At 42.8% G+C, this 24,539-nt stretch overlaps 1 protein-coding gene across 4 annotated transcripts in view; it reads right to left on the bottom strand.

The window, feature by feature from the left end:
• Positions 1-21,606, bottom strand: part of KAT7 (lysine acetyltransferase 7) — a 34,331-nt gene extending 12,725 nt beyond the window's left edge. The window contains 8 exon segments of one of the 4 annotated variants that reach the window (NM_001195359.1): positions 68-178; positions 3,267-3,365; positions 4,734-4,823; positions 8,193-8,275; positions 12,863-13,102; positions 14,417-14,593; positions 17,825-17,972; positions 21,435-21,592. In NM_001195359.1, the coding sequence (NP_001182288.1) occupies positions 68-178; positions 3,267-3,365; positions 4,734-4,823; positions 8,193-8,275; positions 12,863-13,102; positions 14,417-14,593; positions 17,825-17,972; positions 21,435-21,449 (963 nt within the window). In that variant the 5' untranslated portion in view covers positions 21,450-21,592. 4 annotated transcript variants of the gene reach the window in all.
• Between the last annotated feature and the right edge of the window lie 2,933 nt (positions 21,607-24,539).

The raw sequence follows: 24,539 nt of genomic DNA, 5'->3' as shown, positions 1-24,539 counted from the left end.
CCGTTTTTCTTGGCAGGTCCAAATGCCCCTCGCAAGGGGTCCTCGGCTCGGAAGTTTGAATACTCACCAAATCCTCTGAAGCCCGGGCTTGCGCTCTTCGGAAAAGATCCAAGTCATACTCGCTAGTCAGGTTTTCCAAGAGAGGTTCCCGAGTGTTCCCATAGGTCTGCCTGTGTTCCTAGGAGAATAACCAGAGCGTGATACTCTCTACCTCTAAGAACTTCATCTACGGCATTTCAACGGATACCAACCAGAGGGCCAAGAACAACCACGAATTGTTTATTTAGTGCCTACTATTTGCCAGGCATTTATACTAGGCACTAGGGACTGTGTACACAACATACTACTTATCAGACAGGTTAATTCCAGGAGACACTCACTGCCCACCCTAGTGAATCTGGAAAGGCAATGCTCGTATAAGCTCTCTGTTCTTCAGAACTCCAGGCTTCCACTTCTTCCTCTGGAAATGTGCGGGACAGCATAAAGAAATATAATGTCACAAAGCCAAACACACTACCAATTCCTAGAATCCTGAGATCTGGAAGGAACCTGGGTGGACGGTTCCCATTTAGAAACAAGACCAAATAAAAAACAGAATCTCTAAGCCCTCGAGTCTAAGATTTCACTTCGACTGAAAGTCAAATTTGCAGGAAAGAAGGGGCAGTTGGACTAACGGTCTTTGGTAAACTCTCACTGAACTTCTGCACCCACCACGACACAGTCCGCCAAAGGTACTGCGATGCTACCACTTCAGAACGCTGGCCCAAGGGCACAGGAAAAAAAGGCTAACCTCTTTGAGAAATTGTTTTACTAAGTATTAAGCAACAACAAATGAGGGACTAGCCACAAAAATAATCCAGTTTTAAATAATTAGCAAATCTTACCATGGCCGTCACAATGCAAGTAGCCTTACACAGGAAAGAAATTCCACAGGGGAAGCTTCCCTTTTAACCTTGGATTCTAGCCCTTCCCACTCCGTCCCAGACTCCACCTCCTACCCAGAGAATAGAGGATAATGGTGGTTGAGAGGAGTGGACGGCTCATCCCAGGAAGAACACAGCCGGCTGGGCACCTAGATTAGCATCTCAAAACACCCTTCACCAGTACCTTGACCCCTATTCAAGTCTCTTTGGGTTAATCTGGGCCCATCTAACGGATATCTTTTTTCATTTGGGCTCTGTCATCTAGGATTTGTGTTCTAATAAGTATTTGTTACTTCTTCTAGTTTCATAAACTTAAAAAAAAAAAAAAAAAAATCCTATCCAGCATTTTTACCAGGAAGGTTCAGTTCAAATAACCCAACTCAAACTACTAGAAAGCAGATGTTTGTAAGGTAAAAATTTCAGGACTTTTAATCAGACACTCTTTACTTGTATGATTCTGGGAAAATTACCTCTAAATCTCAGTTTCCTGTCTATACATACATACATACATACATACATACATACATACATACATACATACATATGTACACACACACATATATATAATTTTTTTTTTTTTGGTCTTTTTTAGGGCCACAGCCATGACACATGGAAGATCCCAAGCTAGGGGTCCCATCAGAGCTGTAGCCACTGGCTTATACCACAGCCACAGCAACACAGGATCTGAGCCGCATCTGCAACCTCACCATAGCTCAAGACAACACCAGATCCTTAACCCACTGAGCGAGGCCAGGGATCACACCCGCGTCCTCGTGGATGCTAGTCAGGTTCATTAATCACTAAGCCACAACTCCTCAGTCTCCCATGTACAAAACAGGTGAAATACCATCCATTTTTGTAACAAAGATTACAGAAGCAACATAACCACCATGCCTATCACATAAGCACTCAATAAATGGTATGTAGTATTATTACACCTCTATCCAATTTGCAGATAAAAACACTGAACAAAAAGGGAAGCATACAACCTTCCCACCTACAGCCCACTTCTGGAGCCCTCCCTCTTTCTACAAACCCAGCACAGTGTGAAGTAGGTGTTTAGCTACAAACTCACCCCACAGCCTCCACACATCTCAAACTGGTCTATCTCCATTTATCCACACGGTTATCGTTTTTAAGACGGTGATGTCTACCACAAAGGCAGATACATAGTCTGGCATATCTCTGTCTCAGTGAAACCATGCTGACTGCCTAAGCATTTAAAAACATAATCTATACAGTAGAACACTGTAAACCAGCTATAATGAAAAAAAAATCATTATATAAAAAAAAGAAAAAAAAATTAGGAACTACAAACAAAAGGCTTGAAATTTAGGGCATAATAAATCCAAAGTGTATGCTCTCAAAAAAATTAAATTTTATGCATTTTTTGCAGAATTTTTAATGAAATGAAATCAGTTCAAGATATGTAAATGAAAACACAGAATTAAAAGCTATACTTAACAGTAATAACCAAACTTTGTAAACAAAGCATTTGTTAAAAGCTAGAAGGAGATATCTCAAAACACTAGCTGTGGTTATTTTTAGGTAGTAGGATTAATGTTTATTTCTGTATACTTTCCAATTATATTTTCTATTACAAATACTTTTTTTTTTTTTTTTTTTGGCTTTTTAGGGTCACACCTGTGGCATACATGCAAGTTCCCAGGCCAGGGGTTGAATCTGAGCTACAGGTGCCAGCCCACGCCACAGCCCCAGCAACTCGGGATCTGAGCAAGCTGCGTCTGTGACCTACACACAGCTTGTGGCAACGTCAGATCCTTTAACCCACTGACCAAGGCCAGGGACTGAACCTGAATCCTCATGGATACCAGGTTCGTTTCCACTGAGCCACAACAGAAACTCCCAAATGTACCCTACTTGTAAAACTAGAAAATTAAGTTAAAAAAACTAAAAAATTCTACAAGAAGATTTATTACAGAATATATCGCCCAATTAGTATCTCTTATCTTGTAGGAATTTTACTCGTCCAATAAAAGAAGTAGACTACTGCTTAGCTTGAATATTTTTCCTTCTACAGACATCTCCAACATCATGGTATTTGTTCAAGCGGGTAAATTTAACCCTTTAAGCCTAAAGTAGGGTCTACAAACTAGAGGAATGAGTTTTTTCATCTAAATTCTAACAGCATTTTGTTTTTCAAGAACTCCCAGTTCTACTCTTTTGGGGAATTTATATATAGTAAATTCTAACTGCCAGAAGAGTCCTGTTACTTACAGAAAATACCGAAGAGTAAATGTGAAAAGCAGAATCTTAGTCACCAAAAGGAATCAAATGTGATAGCAAAAGTTCATGCTAATTAAATATTTAACTTCTTCTCACCATATATTTCTCTTTCTGTTCTTTGCTCAGTCCAGAATTCCTTTTCTTTCTGAGTTCAGCAACCTTTTCTTTATATCGCAACTGCCTCTCTGTTGGTGCCTAAAAAGAAAAAGAAGACATTTCAGACGTGTTACAGCCACCCTGTGACTACTATGGTAATCCTAAAACTCCAAATAGGGTTCCCTCTGCACCTAGACCACTACCCTGTCAGCTAATGAGAGTTCGGGAAATGTACTTATTTGTTAATCCAAAGAGAACACAAATTAAGGACGGAAGCGACAGGAATAAAATAAAGTTCATCTCGATTCAACAGGCATTTGTAGAAGGCTTACTGTTTTCCAAGCATCGGTACAAAAATGAATACAAATTTAAAAACTGCATAAGAACAGAACCTAAGACAGACAATGAAGCAAAGCCTAGCTACCACTTACAGAGTGCTTATTACCTGCCAAGCACTGAGGATAGGTACTTTCTGTGCATAATTTAGCTAACTACCCAGCCACACAGGAAGTAGTCACTCCCTTTTATTAACAAGGAAATAAAAGTTTCGGGAGCTTAGCTGACCTGCCCAAGACCACACAGCTAGAGTAAGAGAATCGCAGTATTCAAATCCAGATCTGTTTGGCTCCAAAGTCAAACTTCTCCCTCACCACTGTGCCTCCTCTGCTATCCACTTATAATCTAACCACAAAAACAGACACCTACATGATGAGCTGTGTGTATCTATAATATGCACGTGACACAGGCTAAACTAACATTCGGAGAACATCACAAGTAGGAATATATGAGGAAGAAATTCCACTACTGGTAGAAGATGGGTGAAGAATTCCTACAACAGCTAAGAATTGCACGAGGCCTTGATGAACACAATCTCTTCTCGGTCTAAGTATAGCATTCAAGCAGAAAAACAGCAAGAGAAAAGACCAAAGGCATTCAGGGATTCCAAGGAATTAAGTGTAATCATTGGGCATGAATGTTCAGAGAGGGAGAGAGGTTAGGGCCAAGCAGCATTTGGGAACCCACAAGAAAAGAGAAGTAAAAGAAAAATGGCAGCGTCTCCAAGTGCCAAGCGCTAAGGAAAAGTCACCGGTGAAAACATGCCAGCAGAGGGAAAAGGCCTGAAAGTCAATTACAAAAAAAGAAAAAGAAAAGTCAATTATAAGGAGTTAACAAGTGGATGCAAAATGAGGAAAATAGCACAGCAAGTATAATCTTACAAATAGGCAAGATTATCTATTACTACTACTATTATTATAGATAGCACGATTCCTTCATTTGTGAGGTAGTCTCTTGAAAATTTACGATTTGGAAAAAGTGTGATTCTAACTTTATGACTGCAGACCAGTTATCCAGACATACCGCAGGAAACAAGAGGCATGGATAGACCTAAAGACCATTATGGGGCAGAGGGGATCCAAGACTTGGCTCTCAAACTGAGAACGGCCAGAGCTTTAATACGGCCCGTACCTGGTGCCTGGTTGCATGCCTGTTGTTGTCATCTTGCCTGTGGGACAGCATCCTTTCTTCTATCTGCTTATCCCGGCTCTGTGCTCTCACCTGCAACCATCAACAACGTCAATAAATCCACCTGCTTCTAAGACTATGATTACTTCACGTGTAAGAATACAACAGTACTCCCCTGAACTCACACAACGGTACTTTTACTTTCAAAGGGTCTTCACATTTATTATCGCAATCTCTGTAAGAAACAGACAGGGCAAGCTGCACACTGTTTTCTCAGCCATTAACCGAGAATCAGAGAGTGAAATAATTACAACTAAATGGTGGTAAAGCTAAGATTTTAAGTTAGTCTGATGACTCTGAGCCTCTGTACCCTTTCCAGTGTGCAATGGACAAGAAAGAGTGTGAGCAAGTGCAAGAACCAGAGTAAGGAAATACAAAGAAAAGGTTAGGTGCTTGGGGTCAAGTCTACAGGGACACCTCACCCTGCAGTTAAGAGCTTAGACAAATCCCATTCGTTCTCCAACAGTCTCAGTTTCATCTTCTGGGCAGTGAGGACTCCTATCCAACATCAACACAAAATCAGCATGGTCACAACAGCATGACTGACATTCGCCCACAAATCCGCTCCACCCTAAATCTTTCCCATGACAATAAACAGCAACACTTTCTATACAACTGATCCGGTCCAAAACTTGAACGTCATGCTTGACTCTCTTCTTTCTCTTCCACCTTACACTGAATTCCTCAGTAAGTCTGCCAGGCTGCTCTCCTCCAACACACATCCCAAGTCCAACCCGTTCTTACCCTCTCTACGGATACAACACTAGGTCATGCCCCCATGTTCTGCTGAGCTGCCTTCCCACCAGCGACCCTGTGTCAACTCTTGCCCCCTCCAGGCCATTCTCCACATACTAGCAAGCCGTGATTTTTACAGGACATTGCCCTGTGGCCCAGTGGGTTAAGGAGCCAGCACTGTGGCAGCTGTGGCATAGGCAACTGCGGTGCCGGTTTGAACCCTGGCCCGGGAACCTCCACGTGCCATGGGTGCAACTAAAAAAAAAAAAATGTGTTTATGAAACTACACCACACCTCTGCTAATGCCCTCTGGATGCTTCCCACTGCTGTCAGAACAAACGCATACTCCTTTGGCCAAGGCCTACAGGTTCTTCATGATCTGGATCCTGCTTCTACATTTCCCATCATATTCCAGCCCCACTGGCCTACTTGCTGTCCTTCAAACCAGTCAAATCAGAGCTGTAGCTGCTGGCCTACGCCACAGCCACAGCCACAGCAAAGGAGGATCCAAGAACGTGTGCAACCTATACCAAAGCTCATGGCATTGCCAGATCCTTAACCCACTGAGCAAAGCCAGGGATCGAACCTGCATCCTCGTGGATGCTAGTTAGATTCATTAACTGCTGAGCCACGACGGGAACTCTGACACAACTGTCTCTTTGCTGTCAGCCACAACTCAGATAAAATGTCTTCATGGTCTGAGCAAAAGCAGTGCCACACCCTGTTACTCCCAAAACAGTCACTCTCTGTTCAGACTTTTTGTCCCGCAAAACATTTATCACTATACAAAATTCCTATTTCCTAATTTTGTATGTGGATTTTGTCTCCCTTCTAGAAAATGTTAACTCAATGAATGCAGTCTTTTATCTCATTCACAGAATTCTCAGATACCTGTGTGCTGGCATGGGCAAGTCACAGAAATTTATGACTGAATAAAAATGGCACTGATTGCAATCATTTACCAGGAAACTCAGTAATTCTGTATACACAGTACTTTAGGAACTTTGGCGCTTTTGGAAGTTCCTGTGTGGCACAGCAGGTTAAGGATCTGGGGTTGCCACAGCTGTGGCATAGGCCACAACTGCAGGACGGGTTCAGTCCCTGGCCTGGGAACTTCCACATGTTGGTGCAGCCAAAAAACCAACAAACAAACAAACAAAAAAACTCTGGAGCTTTTAATAAATGTGAGGAATTAGTCTAATCTTTCCACTTGGGATTCTATATGTAACAACAGTAAGTATCTTTCAGAAATTATCCTGACCCCCCCCACCCCAATGGTCCAGCTGGCTACCCTTGTAAAGAAGAGAGCACAAAGGAGGAAAAATTCAGGAACTGAATTTCTTTTTTCAGAATTTTCTTCCTCAAAGTGAAAATTTTATTTTTTTTAAATAAATTGCTTAAGGTAATATGTTCATACGGCTATAAGCCAACAATTTAAAAAGATATACCTTAGGAAGACCTTCATGTAAAACCACAGACAGTATCAGATCGTTATAAAGACAAGTGATAAAGAACTCCTCTTAAAAAAACAGAAATCACAGTTATTTCCAGAGAAAGAAGCAGCTGACACCTTGTCAGCTTCTGATGCAGATGGTGGAAGAGATGTTCCTGTTTTGATCTGATCTCACACTCATGGAAGAAAATGGGAAGACCCACCACTTTTACACAGGGCACAAGAAACTGCCTTGCTTATGTAAGAGAGCTGGGATGAAGAAAAATAAGAGTAAGTGTCTATAACCTTAAAATCCTTTGAAAGTATACTGCTTTGCTGACAGACTGGACGCAACACATAAAGAAACTTTCCATCCTGTGGTCCACTTGTACCCAGGAGAACAAATGCCTGAATCAGGAAGAATTAATGTTAGCTGTGGAATCTAATTTTTCTCAGGAGGAAACTGGCTCAGACAGGAATAAACCTGCTATCCTGGCCTTGTTAGCAAAATAACAACCACAAAAACAACAATTAATACTTTGGTCTAACCAGCTGGATAATCTGCCCAAATACTACCTGAGAAATCCATTTAATAACATTCTCAACTCTTGCTTTCCCAGAATTAGTTTCTCGGTTCCTCCTTGGTAGCAGCAGTTCATTCAGAAACATACAAAATAGGATCTTAGGCTCTACTCCTAAAGCCATTATTCCAAAAATCACAAAGGTTATTTAGAACTATATTTTTTCAAGATCATGAAACAAGAATTACCCAAGAGTAGGCGTGATTGAGAGTAACAAAAAGGAAAAGTGTTCCACAGAAATAGAGCAAGAGGAAAAGAACTTTGAAAAACTTTGAAAAAGCAAAACGTCTTCATAGATTTATAAGAGAAACTAATGCATAAACATCAAGGTGACATATTTATGCAAATTATTCCTTAGTGGAAATGGTCCCCAGTAATCTTCGAAGATAATTTTCAATAGAAAATAACAACGTGCCTACAGGATGAGGGTCCAAATACTCCACAGATAATTTATTAATTTCTCTCAAAGCACTTATTACATACAGTAATTCTTGCGTGTGTGTGTTTTTAAACAATTGTTTTTTTAGTTCTCCACTAGAAATCAAGAAGGACCCTGCCCATTTTGTTCGCGCTGTATCCCCATTGTTTAGCCAAGTGCCTGGCAAATGGTAAGCACTCAAAACGTATCTGCTGAATAAATGAGAATACAATTACCTTGCATTCGTCAGCTGAGAGGTTATGATAGAGCGGGCATCCTGATATGGAGAAATGTCTCTCGTGTTTTCCTGTAAGGTGTCCTGTTAAAGGAGGAAAAAAACTTAACCTCAAGATGATACAATGAAGCTTGGAAACCAATATTTTTCTCTAAAATAATACTACGTTTTTTGTGTGTAATATTTTTAGCAAGTACATGTTTGATTAAAGATTAAATCTATAAAAGGTAAGTATTGTTAGGGTCATAACTTGCACCCACAATAAATTCTTTTCTTCTCCAGGCTGGATCTAGCCATCTTTTTTTTTTTTTTTTTTTTGTCTTTTTGCCTTTTCTAGGGCCACTCCCGCAGCATATGGAGGTTCCCAGGCTAGGGGTTGAATCGGAGCTGTAGCCACCGGCCTACGCCAGAGACACAGCAACGCGGGATCCGAGCCGCGTCTGCAACCTACACCACAACTCACGGCAACGCCGAATCCTTTAACCCACTGAGCAAGGACGGGGATTGAACCCGCAACCTCATGGTTCCTAGCTGGATTTGTTAACCACTGTGCCACGACGGGAACTCCAGGATCTAGCCATCTTTGAACATACTTGCATATATTCAATATAAATTGTAATTCCTTCTTTTCTAATGATGTATTCCTCAAAATTCCAAAGTGTCATAAACCAGACTTCCTGTGTGGCTCACAACACAACTACTCGGCTTCTACAGCAGCTGTGGGCTCGACCCCTGGCTCAGGAACTTCCATGTGCCGCAAGTGAGGCCAAAAAAAAAAAAAAAAAAAGTCAAAAACCCATACATTTAATAAAAAGGAAGAAAAGGGAGTTCCCGTGTGGCTCGGCAGAAACAAATTTGACTGGTATCCATGAGGACGCAGGTTCGATCCCTGGCCTCGCTCAGTGGGTTAAGGATCCGGTGTTGCCACGGTTGCAGATGCGGCTCAGATCTGGTGTTGCTGTGGCTGTGGCGTAGGCCAGCAGCTATAGCTCTGAATCCACCCCTAACCTGGGAACCTCCATATGCCACAAGAGCAGCCCTAAAAGCAAAAAAAAAAAAACAAAAAAAAGCACCAAAAAGGAACTCCCGTAATCACATTTTTAAACAGGCAGCTTGCACAAGGCCCTCTTAAGAGGAAATGTTAGGAATGACAATCCAGAAAGCTCATTTTATCAAAGGTACATTTCTTGAAGTTCCTGTTGTGGCTCAGTGGAAAGGAATCCAACTAGTATCCATGAGGATTTGGATTCAGTCCCTGGCCTCACTCAGCGGGTCAGGGATCCGGCATTGCCATGAGCTGTGGGGTAGGTTGCGGACTCAGCTCAGATCTCACGTTGCTGTGGCTGCGGTGTAGGCCAGCAGTTGTAGCTCTGATTGGACCCCTAGCCTGGGAACTTCCATATGCCTCAGGTGCAGCCCTAAAAAAAGAAACAGAAAGACAACAACAACAAAAAAAAAGTTTTTAAATGATAGCTCTTCTGTTGATCTGGTAATTCCACTGCTATGAATTTATCCAACAGATTTTCTAGAAAGACATCAAAATACATACATACAAGACTATCCACTACAATATTGTTCAAAATGTCTAAAAATGAGAAACAACATAAATGTCAATCAATACATTTAAATAATTTAAATAGGGCAATTTAAATAATTTCTGAACTATCAATATAATATGCCCTTTAAACAAATGGACTTCTGAGTGTCAATACTGTAAAATATCTAAGATGTCAAACCAACCATTGTATTTTTCCTTTTTATACACAACAACAAAAAAGAAACATGTGTAAGAGTTCCTCTGTGACTCAGTGGGTTAAGGGTCCAGTGTTGTCACTGCTGTGGCTCTGGTTACAGCTATGGCACTGATTCGATCCCTGGCCCAGAAACTTCTCCATGTCAAGGGCACAGCAAAAAAAAAGAAAAGAAAAAGTACACATACATGTGTGCTTACAAAGGTACTGAAGCTTACTAAAAACATTCCTAAAAAACTACCAACGGTAGTTTTATATCTAAGCCATAGTTTGGGAGATATGAGGGAGGGAGAATTTTCACCTAGCACTGCAGCCCTCCTACAAGGTTTTAATTTTCCACAAGTACATAATACTTTCATACCACAACTAACAACAACCAAAAAAATTAATGACATTGTTTTGCTTAAGAAGAAGACTGGAATGAGTTTGAGAATAACTTTGGAAGCTCAGGTTTATACCTTTCAAACTTTGCCAGTGCACTGAAACTAAAAGTCAAAGTGAACTTTCCTGAGAAGCAACAGATTTATATTTGCCCTCTGGTCTATCACATTAAGGGTGCCGAGCCCAGGACATAACTAACCCGTCATCAGGCCCCTACACTCTAACCTCACCTCCTCCTCCCCACTCTGGTCTGCCAAGCCCAGGCAGACTGGCCCTGAAGTATTGCTCAAAGTGGTTAAGCATCCTCCTGCCCCAGACCCTGTGCACTCGCTATTCCCTCTAGCATAATGCTTAACCCCCAGACACTCAACTTATTTCAGGTTTCTGCTCAAGCATCACTGTAACTGAGTGGCTTTCCCTACACACATGTGCTTGTGTGTATGTAAGCACCCCACCCCTCGTGGCATGTATCCGCATGATGTATTCTATATCTATCTGTTTGCATTCCCCCAGGCAGATAGATCATAAGCTCCATGAAGGTAGGGAATCGAAGATGTTTACAACTCTATCCCAAGAATTTAAAACAGTGCTTGGCACATGGCAAACATTTAGTAAGTACTGAGGAACTAATTCAACACAGTACATAAAATAAAAGTAACAATTTAAGAATGAATGGATAGGGACTAGCAGAGCTGAGGGAAATTCTTTCTCTTGCTGTGTGGCAAGGAGATCCTCTTACCCTCTTAAAGCATATTAGTTCTCTCTTGTGCTAGCATTTATATGATATTGTCTATTCTTAGTGTTTTGTTTTTTCATTATTGTTGTTGTTTGGCTTTTTTTTTTTTTTTTTTTGCTTTTTAGGACCACACTTGCAGCATGTGGAAGTTCCCAGGCTAGGGGTCAATTTGGAGCTGCACCTGCCAGCCTATACCACAGCCACAGCAACACAGGATCTGCAACCTATACCACAGCTTAAGGCAACACCAGATCCTTAACCCAGCAAGCAGTCCAGGGATGGAACCTGCATCCTCATGGATACTAGTTGGATTCGTTACCACTCAGCCACAAGGGAACTCCCTATTCGTAGTTTTTCATTATTTATCCCAAGGAAATTGATTTAGGCCTGAAACTACCCTGAGTAACAACTGGTACAGCATTCAGGAAAACTTTTGCTCTATCTATGCTTTTTTTTTTAGGTTTTTATTTTTTCTATTATAGTTGATTTACATTGTTCTGTCAATTTCTGCTGTATGGCAAAGTGACCCAGACATATCTACATACATATATATTATATATACATACACACACATTATTCTCACATTATTCTCCATCATGTTCCATCACAAGTGACTAGATACAGTTTCCGGTGCTATGCAGCAGGATCTCACTGCTTATCCACTCCAAATTCAATAGTTTGCATCCACTAACCCCAAACTCCCAGTCCATCCCACTCCCTCCTCCTCCCCGTTGGCAACCACAAGTCTATTCTTCACGTCCGTGAGCTTGTTTCTTTTCTGCAGAAAGGTTCGTTTATGTCGTATATTAGATTCCAGATATAAATGATATCATATTGGTATTTGTCTTTCTCTTTCTGACTTACTTCCCTTAGTATGAGCCTCTCTATGCCTTTGGATTGGTTGAAATTACCTGAGAAATTGCTGCTAAGACCAGAAAAGGATCCAAATAAATAAAATACTAGGAAATACATAACGGTGGTCTGCAAAGCAGCAACTTACTCTGTTCTACCTTTTGTCTAAAACTGGTGGTCACATTCCAAAGCTAAATCTGTAGATAGAAAGAAAGGCCTCTTATCTCCCAATCAGCACCTTCCAGCTCCAGACAAAAGCCTAGCCCAACACATGCACCTAAGTTCACTTAAGGAGCACAAATAAGATTTAAACCATTACATGAATCCCTCAGTAAAAGAAGAAGTCGGTCAGAGGAAAACAATGAACTATTCATCTATGTGAGAAGATATACTTATCTATCTAGTTCACACTAAGCACACAGAGCTGCAAGACCTAGAACTACTGAGGTCACAAGGGCCACAGTCTCATCTATACTCTCTAGCTTCAATCTCTTCACACACACACACACACACACACACAAAAATCTGTTTTTCTCATTTCCTTAACAGCCAAGGCCATATAACCATTATTCGCCACTAACTTACGCACTATTAGTCTTCAGTAAGCCTCAACTATGCACCATACAATGACATATTTGGAGAGAACCGGTCTTCTGTTTTGTTTTTGTTGTTGGAAAAACTGAGGATTTTTCAAAGGGAAAAGCTCTCAATAAGCCAAACAGTGCATCACAGTTAATTTCCTTGCAGCCCAATATGTTATGACGGTTAACAGGTCAAGAAGCAGAAATGCTTTTATCCAAGCAGGCAATTTGTTGCTATTCTGAGTAGTGATCACTAAAGGGCCTGAGGAGCTAAGTCACAAGAGAGCACTAAACATTTCTGGGTGATCTTCATTCCAGAGGTAGAGGGAACCATAGAACACAGGGTGTTATGAAGCGGGGGCAAACTCACCTAGAGAGTTACAGCCTGGGGTAGGACACTTCATGTTGAAATTGTAGCTCTCGTGGAAGCGTCGGCGCTTGGGGCGATGAGAGAGATCACTGCCCGAATCCTTCAGGGACATGTCCTTGGCAATGCTCTCATCATGGGACACATTGGGGCTGGAGATGTCTATATCAGACTCGGACGAAGGGGCGTTTCCAGTTGGCGTTCGAGGTGGAGATTCATCATGATCAGCTGTATTTTTCGTTTCTAAAGTAGAGCAATGGGTAGAGCTCATGAATGCGGCTGATTTATTTAGAGGTTGACTACAGTCACAAGAGTTTATGGGCTACCTTCTTTCTACGATTCGACCAGTAACTTTTAGCCATTTACCTGCCATAAAGGTAAATGGAAAATGAAGAGAAACTAGTAACATTATTCCTCTTGTGCAACCTTAAATGCTGACTAAAATTCAATTTGGGGTTTACTTATTTTTGCTTCTCCCAAGCCCCAAATCATGGGTAATCGGGACTGGATGAGTACAGGAGTTCCTGCTGCGGAGCAATGGGATGGGGGGGGGGGTGTCTCTGCAGCACCAGGCCACAGGTTTGAGGACCAGTCGGGCACAGTGGGTTGAAGGATCCAGCATTGCCACAGCTGCCCAGCATAGGTCACAACTGTGGCTCACATCTGATCCTTGGCCTGGAAACGCCATATGCCTCAAGATGGCCAAAAAAAGAAAAAAAGGCTGGATGGGCATAAATTAAAAACGAAACAAAACACTACCATTCCACTCTCTTTCCAGAAGATACACAAGATGGTGGACAAACGAAAATGGTTCTTTCTGGATGACACTGAATGGACTTGAGATGAATGAACTTGACCAGCTCTAAATCAGGGGTTGCTAACCAAATGCCTACAAGGCCAAATAGAGAGCTGACTGTCCCTCTCAAGGGAACAACTACTATTTAGTTCCAGCCAATTACTGTGGGTGAATGGCCATGTAATATTCCCACAGCTTTCCATTTTTTAAAAGAAACTAGTAACTCAGGTTTTTAATGAAAATCTCTGTATTCAAATACAGGCCAGAAAAAAATCTTTTTTTTTTTTTTTTTTTTTAAGTAAATACTGTGCAAGGAAACCAACTGACCATACTGGCAGGTTAGAGGCTCACCAGTCTATAGCCTTTGCTGTAAGGCCTCTGATTTGCGCTGGTGAATTACAACCTCAATGGCCTACCATTCCCCATTACTGATAGTCATTTCTCCTCAGAAATTCAGAGAGATGGACTGATGAGCATGGCTGGAAGAAAATCTAAGCCTTCTTCATCAGTGGGTCAGAGGTCTCCAGGGGCCTTCCCTTTGCCTACTGCAGGTCTGATCTAACATGCTTCAGCTACTCTGGACCTCAAGAATAATACAGTACTGAACGTCCTCAGTAAGACGTGAGAAAGGAATCAAACAGCACTCCCCTATAGCCGAACTGTGTATTAGGTACCTATCTGCAGTGGCTCTGAGCCTCCCTTAAGAGGTAACTGACACGACCTTCTCTGGAATGGGTTCAAATCGTACGACACCCACTCACCTCTATCTGAAAATTCAACCACTTGCTCAGTTTCTGAGCCAGATGACCGAGTCTGCCGAAGCGGGTATTTCTTCGGAGTCACTGGGGTAGGTTGCTGCTGACTACGGGTCACTCTCCTGGTAGAATAAGCAGGCTCCTCAGTGCCAAAAGACTGCAAATTTCGAACAGGGCTGGAATCTGATCCCGATTTTTAAAACAATAAAACAATTAAAGAAAAAAGAAGGAAATCTGTTTTATTTCCCATCACTGTGATTTATTAGCATGTAGGTCCTCCTCTTCCTATCTCACAAAATGCAACAAAACCTTCAACTATCTTTTTTACTGAATTAAATGTAAACGAAATAGATCGGGTACAGAGATGCAACACAGCACAGAATTAATAGTTTAGGCTCTGGAATCCAGACTGAACGTGATTCAGTTCCACTCCATCATACTAACTAACTGTGGCATCTTGGGCAAGTTAATCTCTCCAAGTGTTTCCTGATCCATGAAAGAAAAAAAAAAAAAAAGGAAAATACTAGTAGCACATTCCTCATACATTTGTTGTGAGAAATGAATGAAATAATTCACATAAGGCACTTAACACAATCCCAAGATCCCTAAATTTGGGGCTTTATAAATATTAGCTGCATCCTCTTGCCTCTATTCTTACTCCAATCGACCTGAAAATAAATACTCTACTACCAAAGGACAGCAATATGTAACTATGTTCTTTCTCTAAGAATCTCTTTTTGGAGTTCCCATCGTGGCTCAGTGGTTAATCAATCTGACTAGGAACCATGAGGTTGCGGGTTCGATCCCTGGCCTTGCTCAGTGGGTTAAGGATCTGGCATTGCCGGGAGCTGTGGTATAGGTGGAGACACAGCTCGGATCCTGTGCTGCTGTGGCCCTGGTGTAGGCCGGCGGCTACAGCTCCAATTCAACCCCTAGCCTGGGAACCTCCGTATGCTGCAGGCTCGCAGCCCAAGAAATGGCAATAAGACCCCCCCAAAAAAAGAATCTTCTTCTTCCTGATTACCCCCTTTGACACCGTGAAGCAATATAATCTAGATTTGTAAAGGGCAAGGCAAAAACACAATTTTAAAATTCTTTTGGACGGAGAAATCTATTCTGAAGCACCCAGCAACCTTTTTACATCTCCAGTCTGATGACACCTAAAAAAGGAATAAAATAAATCTGAAGCTAAAATTAAAGCATATTTAAACAAACAAACAAACAAAAAAAATCCTAATAAGAGTTCCTGTTGTGGTACAGCAGAAGCAAATCTGACTAGGAACCATGAGGTTGCTGTGGCTGTGGCGTAGGCCGGCAGCTCTAGCTCCGATTGGACCCCTAGCCTGGGAACCTCCATATGCTGCGGGTATGGCCTTAAAAAGCAAAAAGCCAAAAAAAAAAAAAAAAATCCTAATATGTTATGTAAACAAAAAATCCTAATTCTTTAATTAAGAAAACTGAAATTCTCAGAGTTCCCATCATGGCACAGCAGAAACGAATCTGACTAGGGACCATGAGGTTGCGGGTTTGATCCCTGGCCTCCGTCAGTGGGTTAAGGATCCGGCGTTGCCATGAGCTGTAGTGTAGGTTGTAGATGTGGCTCGGATCTGGCGTTGCTGTGGCTGCTGTGGCTGTGGTGTAGGCCAGAGGCTATAGCTCTGATTAGACCCCTATCCTGGGAACCTCCATATGCCATGGGTGTGACCCTAAAAAGACAAAAAACAAAAACAAAAAAACCCCTGAAATTCTCAAATTCCCATGTAAGAGCTAGCACACAGCTAGGTTTTCAGTTTGCATGCCTCCAGGGGGCTCCATTTACAATGCAGTCTACTTTTTGCTTTAGAGGGGGCCCCCTTACAGAGACCACATAGAGAACAGTGCCCTCCTGTTGTGGCACTCAGTGTTCATGAAGTACAGTCATTAGAAAAAGACTCAGAGCTCATGTAATTCCTATCTGTTCTGAATATTTATAACTTTCAGGTGACCGGGGCATGGCTTTTTTTTTTTTTAAGGGCCACACCCGGTGGCATTTGGAAGTTCACATCCAGGGGTCAAATCCAAGCTGCAGCTGGCAGCCTACACCACAGCCACAGCAACGCCAGATCCAAGCCATGTCTGCGACCTACACCGCAGGTCACAGCAATGCCAGATCCTTAACCCACTGAGCGGGGCCAGGGATCAAACCCTTGTCTTCATGGATACTAGTCAGGTTCATTCCACTAAGCCACAACAGGAACTTTGGCATGGCCATTTATACTAAGAGCATTTATGCCCATTCCTTTGCATGTTCTGTACCTTCTGCCTATAATAACACTTTCTTGTCTTTCAACTTGTAAATTCCTCCTAGATCCTTAAAGATTTCCATCTCTAGGCTTCCACAGCACTCTATGCAAACCTCTCTCGCAGCCCTTAGCACAATGCGTTGCCATAAGAGTTGACATCCCACATTACACTGTGAGCTCTTTGAGGGCAGGAACTCTGATTTTTCTATCACAGTATCCCACTATGTTGCATAATACCTTAATTATAGCAACCGTTTATCAATATTCCCATTATGCCCCAAAATACAAACATAGAAGTTGAGAAATCAAGAGACAATTATCTATACTTCAGCTGAAATATTAAATTCAAAGATAAAGTTAGGAATAACCACAGAGAGAATGTTCCCACTTTCTTGCTTGAAAAAACAGATGTTTCTCCCTCAGTCTGCAACACACTCATATAGCAGCAAAAAAAAAATCAGCACTTTTAAGTGCTCGGAGTATACTTCTCCCGCTTAATTTATCATCACCTATTGACCATCAGCTTTCTGTATTACTCACAACTTTCTTTCTTTGCCAGCGAATCTCAGAACAGAGCCAAGACAGTGGGTACCCTCCAAATCTAAGACCAGATGGCTAACTGTACTAGAGAACCTTCCAACACCGAGATTCTCTATTCTTTACTACCATAGCAAAATTCTGGGTACTATTATAGTTGATAGTTGGGTCATCTGTATTAATTGTGCACCTGACTATAGTACAAAATTAAACATGGTTTTAAAGGTCTTAGGCCTCCTCCAATAGCACATTCGAGACACCACTTTATCAAGTTCCTAGGCCATTCTAACAAAAAGTGAAAAGATACCATTCTCATTTTATAGGGAAACTGTAATCCATAAAAAATTAAATGACTCAAGACATACAGGTGTCACAAATGTACCATACCAGAGATAGTTCTTCCGGGTCTACAATTGGACAGGACCCCCAACAGAACCATCCTTAAGGACCTGACACTTTAGCAGTCATTTGCTCTGCACTGTACCAGATTCTGTCATCAGCATCACGTCAAGGGATCAGTTTCCGCATGAACTAGCACAGTAACGTGATGACCAGTGAGCTGTGAGGTGTGATCAGGAAGGAAGCGGCCTTTTACCTTGGGAACTCTGGCTTAGCCGGGCTGAGGAGCGGGTGACTCGGGCAGATCGCCGGGAAGTGCCATCACTCTCTGAACTGTCTGTGTGCTCGAGATCTGTAGAAAAATCGGAATCTTCGGTTCCATCTGAACTACTGCCTGCATTCCTCTGTAACACCATAGATCCAGACATTAGCACAGAAACATTAACTCCGTGGGTGTGAAATAACACTGGAAATAAAACAAACTGTGATGCTGAAAACACCAAGCTCAAATCTAAGAAAGGACTCCACAGCCAATTTCCCTTCATTTAGAGCATTTAAATGGAACAACCTACAAATAGTGCATCTTTATTAAATAAATAAAGAGAATTAATTCTTACTGTATCATCATTAGTTCTGAAACAAATTGATTTGGAAACTGGAAAATACAGAACTCAAAATAGTCTGGCTGACATAACCATGCACTTATACAAAGTCCAGGGTAAAGAGAAAAATGTTAGTGACAGCCTCACTTAATTCTGGAGTAGCTTTTGCTCAAAGTCTACATAAACAGCTATTACATTTTAAAAAACCACACACTGGAATTCCCACCGTGGCTCAGCGGAAACGAATCCAACTAGGAACCATGAGGTTGTAGGTTTGATCCCTGGCCTCGCTCAGTGCGTTAAAGATCCGGTGTTGCCATGTGCTGTGGTGTAGGTTGCAGACGTGGCTCGGATCCTGCATTGCTGTGGCTGTGGTGCAGGCCGGCAGCTGTAGCTCTGATTAGACCCCTAGCCTGGGAACCTCCATATGCTGCAGGTTTGGCCCTTAAAAGCAAAAAAAAAAAAAAAAAAACCCAAAAATAAAAAAATAAAATTAATTAAAAACCACACACTGGAGTTCCCGTTGTGGCACAGTGGTTAACGAATCCGACTAGGAACCATGAGGTTGCGGGTTCGGTCCCTGCCCTTGCTCATTGGGTTAACGATCCGGCGTTGCCGTGAGCTGTGGTGTAGGTTGCAGACGCGGCTTGGATCCCGCGTTGCTGTGGCTCTGGCGTAGGCCGGTGGCTACAGCTCCGATTCAACCCCTAGCCTGGGAACCTCCATATGCCGCGGGAGCGGCCCAAGAAATAAGCAACAACAACAACAAAAAGACAAAAAGACAAAAAAAAAAAAAAAAAAAAAAACACACACTGATTCAAAATATCATGGTCTATAACTCTGATCTCGAACTTAGGGAGAAAAATAGTAATTCTTCTTACTTATGTCATCTCCCTTTGAAGTTTCTCCACATGTACCCCAAAAGTGCTTTTTAAAAGGGGGGAGGGAGTGGTCTGCAAATGAAGACACATGGGTATGCAAAAACAGAAAGTTTTTTAAAATTACCTTTACAGTTAATAATTATTTGTCAATTATCAGCCTCCAGAGACACAATTAGCCATAAAGATAACTTTTATCAATTAAGCATTAAACACTTGTTTGAAAAAACAGAAGTTTTTCTCCCATTTTGCAGCATGCTCATACAGCAGTAACCAAATTGGCACAATTTAAGTGCTCAAAGTATGTTACATTTTCTCCCTCAACTTATTATCACCTATTGATCATCAGCTTTCTGTATTAAATTCCAACTTTCTTTCCTTCCCAGGGAATCCTAGAGCAAAGCCAGAAGGGTTGGGGTACCCTCCTATGCTAACACCATACCCTTTATTAAACCATAAAGAGGAGTTCCCACTGTGGTGCAGAGGAAACAAATCCGTCTAGGAACCATGAGGTTGCAGGATAAGGATCTGGCATTGCTGTGAGTTGTGGTGTAGCTCTCAGATGTGGCTCAGAACCTGCGTTGCTGTGGCTGTGGCGTAGGCCAGCAGGTGTAGCTCTGATTTGATCCCTAGCCTGGGAACCTCCGTATGCCACAGATGCACCCCTAAAAAAAAAAAGCAAAAAAAATTTTAAACCATAAAGAGAGATGCATTTGCTTAAAAAAAACATACAAGAAGCAAAAACAAACAAAAAGCCCCCTTAGGATCAGATGTGTTTAGAATTCATAATTTTTTAGAAAGGAATAGTCTGCATACATCCTGCAAATAACACCCTTTCTGCAGCAAAATATATGTACAATCACACTAAATGAGACACAAAAACTGTAAATAGCCTCAGGACAGTTTAGAACAGGTTCTGCCAAGAAATAAGTTACTAAAAAACACACATTTTCAAGAACTCTTTGTACTTGGGGATTGCAAAAAGGAGACTGTGGGCCTATTCCAAGACACCAGTACTATTTGGTGAGCCTTAACATAAATACCACCTATCAATGTAGGTCATTTTGGAGACATTAAAAAATGTAAATATTTGAAAGCCTCTGTGAAGAGAAAGATTTCTGCAGAAATGAGCAAGACCACCACCCAGCGTTCCAAATATTTCAAGGATAATCTGCCAGAAAATGAGTGGAGGATCCACAGAGAATCACCAAAAATTAAGGTGAAAGGGGAGTCTTAAAGGTCATCCAATCCAATTACCCAGCTATTTGAATCCCTAATCATCTCTGCCCATCCCTTCCTGGCATGACCCTGGAGCTCAGCTCTCCTCTACTGCTTTCACCAACTACTTCCCATCTTACTCCAGAGCAGATTAAATTGCTCCCACTTCCCTCCCATTAATCTTTATGACTGCCAAGTAGAGAATTTACTAAACCCTTCTACAGTTATTTAAATGTCTGTTTTCCCCTCAGACTCTGATTCCTTAAGCCAGTGATCATGTCTAATTAATTTTCGAGTCCTCGGCAACCAGCACATAGCGAAGAGTCAATAAACGTTTGTTGAACTGAATTAGATTTGTCCTGTAGTCCAGGCTCTGTCATTGCCTAATTGAGTGGCTTGGGGCACTCCCTTAAGCCTCTGCTTAGCTGAGAAAAGGGATGGGGGTGTCCCTAGATGACATCGTCAAGTCCCATTTAATTCTAGGAAGTTTCCGATTTACGAACTTCATTTTCTAGGCGCTGTCCAACTAAGCACATAAGGGAAAACCGCAGCTTAGGTGCAACAGGCCTGGAAGGGATCCCTCGGGAGTGGGCGCTGCTTCTCTACCACCCAGTCCTCTGCTTTGTTGTGTCCTCCGCGGGGAAAGGAAGGATACTCCCCAAACCCCGCCTCTCCTCCTATGAGCATCACCATACGGATGGGAGGGGACTCGTGCCACCCAATCGCGGTCCCGCTAAACCGCGCCCCCACAGGACAGACTGCCAACCCCCGCCAATCAAGAGAAGAGGGATCGTTCTCTACATCCAGTCGGAGAGCGGTAGAGCCGGGCCTAGACACCGCCCCCACACGCGGGGAGGTGACCGTTGGGCCCAAATGGGCGGTGTCGCCAGCCAATCAACATGCTTCTAGACGTTTCAGCGACCAATTGCCGAGAAGAACGCCTCCGAGCCAGGCAAGCAGAGGGCGGGAATAGGTGCAAGCATAGGCCGAGGCCACAGTCGGGCCCACATTTTTCTGTTGGGTATGGACAGAAGCGAGGGTTGCTGAGCTAGGTTCAGGGAAGCGGGAAGTTGGAACCCAACCACTGTGAGGCGTGGCCAACTGCGTCACTCTTCTCAATCGACTGCCCTTTAGAAACCCGCCATCCCTCCTGTCCCGTTCCTCTCACCTTCCTTCGCGGCATTGCCGGCGGCTGCGGCCCGACGGTTCCGATTCGGGCAGCGGCGGCAGCAGCAGTGGGAACGGTGGCTCCGGCGGGCTCCGTGGCGGCCTCTGTAGCAGTCCCAATCCTGCGGACGATCCCAAGTGCCTCCTGCTTCACAGCGTCTAGACCTTTCTGCGCAGGCGCCGCGGGCTGAGGCGCTTTTTCCTCCACTTCCGGCTGAGGCTTGCGTCACCTGACGTTAGGGCCAGAGAGGATTCTGGGAGGTTTCCCCCTCCGGTGAGGCTAGCGGGAGCCATTTTGGAATTGGGCAGAAAGTGGCAACGACAGTGGAAACTGGGGCCCGCCATTTTTAGTTAGGGGAATGGCATCCTCTGTAGGCGTGGGTAGCCATTCCTGTTTGGGGCAGAAGCCTGACAGTTGAAGTTAACAGTTCTCATCTTTACAATGGGCAAAATTTCCCTTCCCTTTGGTTTTAATTTCTGAAGTCGAGGAAAGAAAGCCCCAGAATCCATCAGGTTGCTGAGGTTTAACCCCTTAGTCGCCGAATTGGCTAAAGGACGTTTCCCTTTATCACATAAACTCAAAATTGGGAAGGGCTATTTTGCACAAGAAACTATTTTAAGAGCCATTCGGTGTCTCACAGTGCTGGGAATGGGGGCTTGTGAAAGGACAGAAAGAAGGTAGCGTCCTTCATGAAGTTTCTTGTCTGGTAGAGGAGACATTGTCCTTGCCTTTAGCGAACCGCAAGTATGTTGATCCGTTCACTCGCGAAAGGAGACACAACCATTCTCCAGAAACTGTTGCTCCAAAGAATTACCAGTTTAGCTCTGTGGTGAGCACACCCACTTCGTCCCCTCATCCTGTATGGGTTTGAGAGCCTTGGGTGGCCCTCGGGATGAGTGTGTGTGTGTGTGTGTGTGTGTGTGTGTGTGTGTGTGTGTGCGCGCGTGCGCGTGCGCGCGCGCGGTACCAGAGTTGGAAAAGCATTGAACCCCATTAGCCCAAGTGACCTCTCGAAATCCAGACGCTTGAGTCAGGAGTTGGAGGAAGAGGAAGGAATATTTTTAGTAAAGCTGGAGCTCAGAAAGGCATTGATGTTAGATGCCTAGAAAGGAGAAGTTGGTGGAAGATGTAAGGTTGGCAGAAGAGCAGTAAGAAAAGGCTGAGAAGTGAACAGCAAGCGTTGAGGATTTAACCTCGCTGGGAGAAAAGCCTTGTGTGGAGTAAAGCTTTGCCCAGAGACTGGGAGGAAAAAAAAAAATCCAAGAGTCATTAAGTTAGGATCCTGGAGCCCGTTTCACCTGAGGCTAGCTAAGATGGAGATTTCCCCCTGGAGCTGAACTAAAGAACAAAGCAGCAGAAGGTAAACATCTGATTGTTGTGCTAAGCAGAGGACTCAGAAGGATTAGAGTTCCAGACCCTTATTTAGCACTCTCCTTGGGTGTATCCTGGGCTGGTAATAACACAGGCAGCTGTTAGTATTTAGGTTTTAATGTTTACCATAAACACCTTTAAATGGCCTACTTAGGTTGAACTGCACAAAAGAACTTATTTGGAAAAGGGTCGTGTTTCTTTTTCTTTTGTATCTCCTTAGCACTTAAGCATTTAATTTCACACTATTACTGTTATTTTGCACCTACTCGGGTGTTCCCAAGGTTACTCTTGGGTATTCTGGCTCCCCAACTACTGGTAAAGAGCACTTATGTTAAGACCATATCTCGGGAGTTCCCGTTGTGGCCCAGTGGTAACAAACCCGACTGGTATCCATGAGGATGTGGGTTCCATCCCTGGCCTCAGTGGGTTAAGTATCTGGCATGGCCATGAGTTGTGGTGTAGGTCCCAGATGTGGAACTTCCATGTTCAAACTTCCATATGCTGTGCGTGCGGCCCTAAAAATAAAGTAAAACGAAACAACAACAAAAAAAGCGTATCTCTCTTCTTTTATACCATCCTTAATGGCAGCCAGACTGTGCTCTACCCATAGTAAATTCTTGTTCCTCAATCAAAATATGTTTACTGTTTCACACTGTCAGAATGTCTAGCCCTCAAAGATGGTGAAGTATCCCTCCCTGGGAATTAGCATATGAGAATAAAATCTTATCCTGACTTAGCCATTCATCATACAAATACCAACATTACAAATGTTCCACATTAATCCCTCGCACTGCATTTTCAAACACTGCAGCTAACACCGAAAGAGTTTACAGTTTCATTGAGACATGCCTTGTCCTTGAAGAGCATACCCTCCAGCAGAAATTAGCTCGTGATGCACGAACTGCTGGTTTAAAGCCTTTGACCGGGCCCCTGACAATCCTCATCCGCCAGACTTTGCAAAAGTGGTCCTACTATTCTCCCTGTCTTTGCGCTCTCACACAGGCTTTTCTTCCTGCCTTGATGCATCTCCCGACCATCTTTAAAATTTGCTTTCTTCAGAAGGTCTCTCCTGATGTATTCTTTCTAAGGTAGTAGGGCACAGTGATATGTTAGTTTTTACTTACTGATTTATATATACTTTACAGTTTGGTAGGTGTTCTGTTTCACTCCTCCCGAAACAAGTAATAGGAACATAACTCCTATTTATTTTATTCATCAGCTGTTCTCGTGTCCAGTACTGGGCTCTGATGTCAGATCTGGATTTGAATTTCAGTCCTGCTACTTTGTCTGCTTTGCTCTTGGACAAGTTTTAAAAGGTATTGGTGCCTCAGATTTCTCAGCTGTGAGGTCAAGATACCAATAGCCATGTCACAGGGCTGTTATAAGGATTAAAGGAAATGATTGTTGTAAAGCGCTTAGCACAGTCCCTGACAGAATAAGCGCTCAATAAATAGCCATTATTACTGATCATTATAATTTCAGTCACCCTAGTCATGGCTGGACTATCCTAATGATTGTGAAAAATAACTTTCCATAGTCTTAGTGGTTGTTTGTTTTTGTCTATTGAGACTCGCTTCAGTGCAGGAGGCTCCGAATGCTACCGAGGCATTATGTATTATATATTATATATTGAGTTAAAGCATTAAAACACTGTGTTTCGGGAGTTTCAGTCGTAGCTCAGTGGTTAGCGAATCTGACTAGGAACCATGAGGTTGCAGGTTCGATCCCTGGCCT

The sequence above is a fragment of the Sus scrofa genome, chromosome 12 (genome assembly GCF_054392235.1).
Source record: "Sus scrofa isolate SSC_HxYL_T2T_F1_AM1 chromosome 12, Sscrofa_HxYL_maternal_Yorkshire_Landrace_v2.0, whole genome shotgun sequence".
Taxonomy (NCBI): Eukaryota; Metazoa; Chordata; class Mammalia; order Artiodactyla; family Suidae; genus Sus; species Sus scrofa.
The sequence above is the reverse complement of the archived record's forward strand: the minus strand, read 5'-3'. Positions and strand labels throughout refer to the sequence as shown.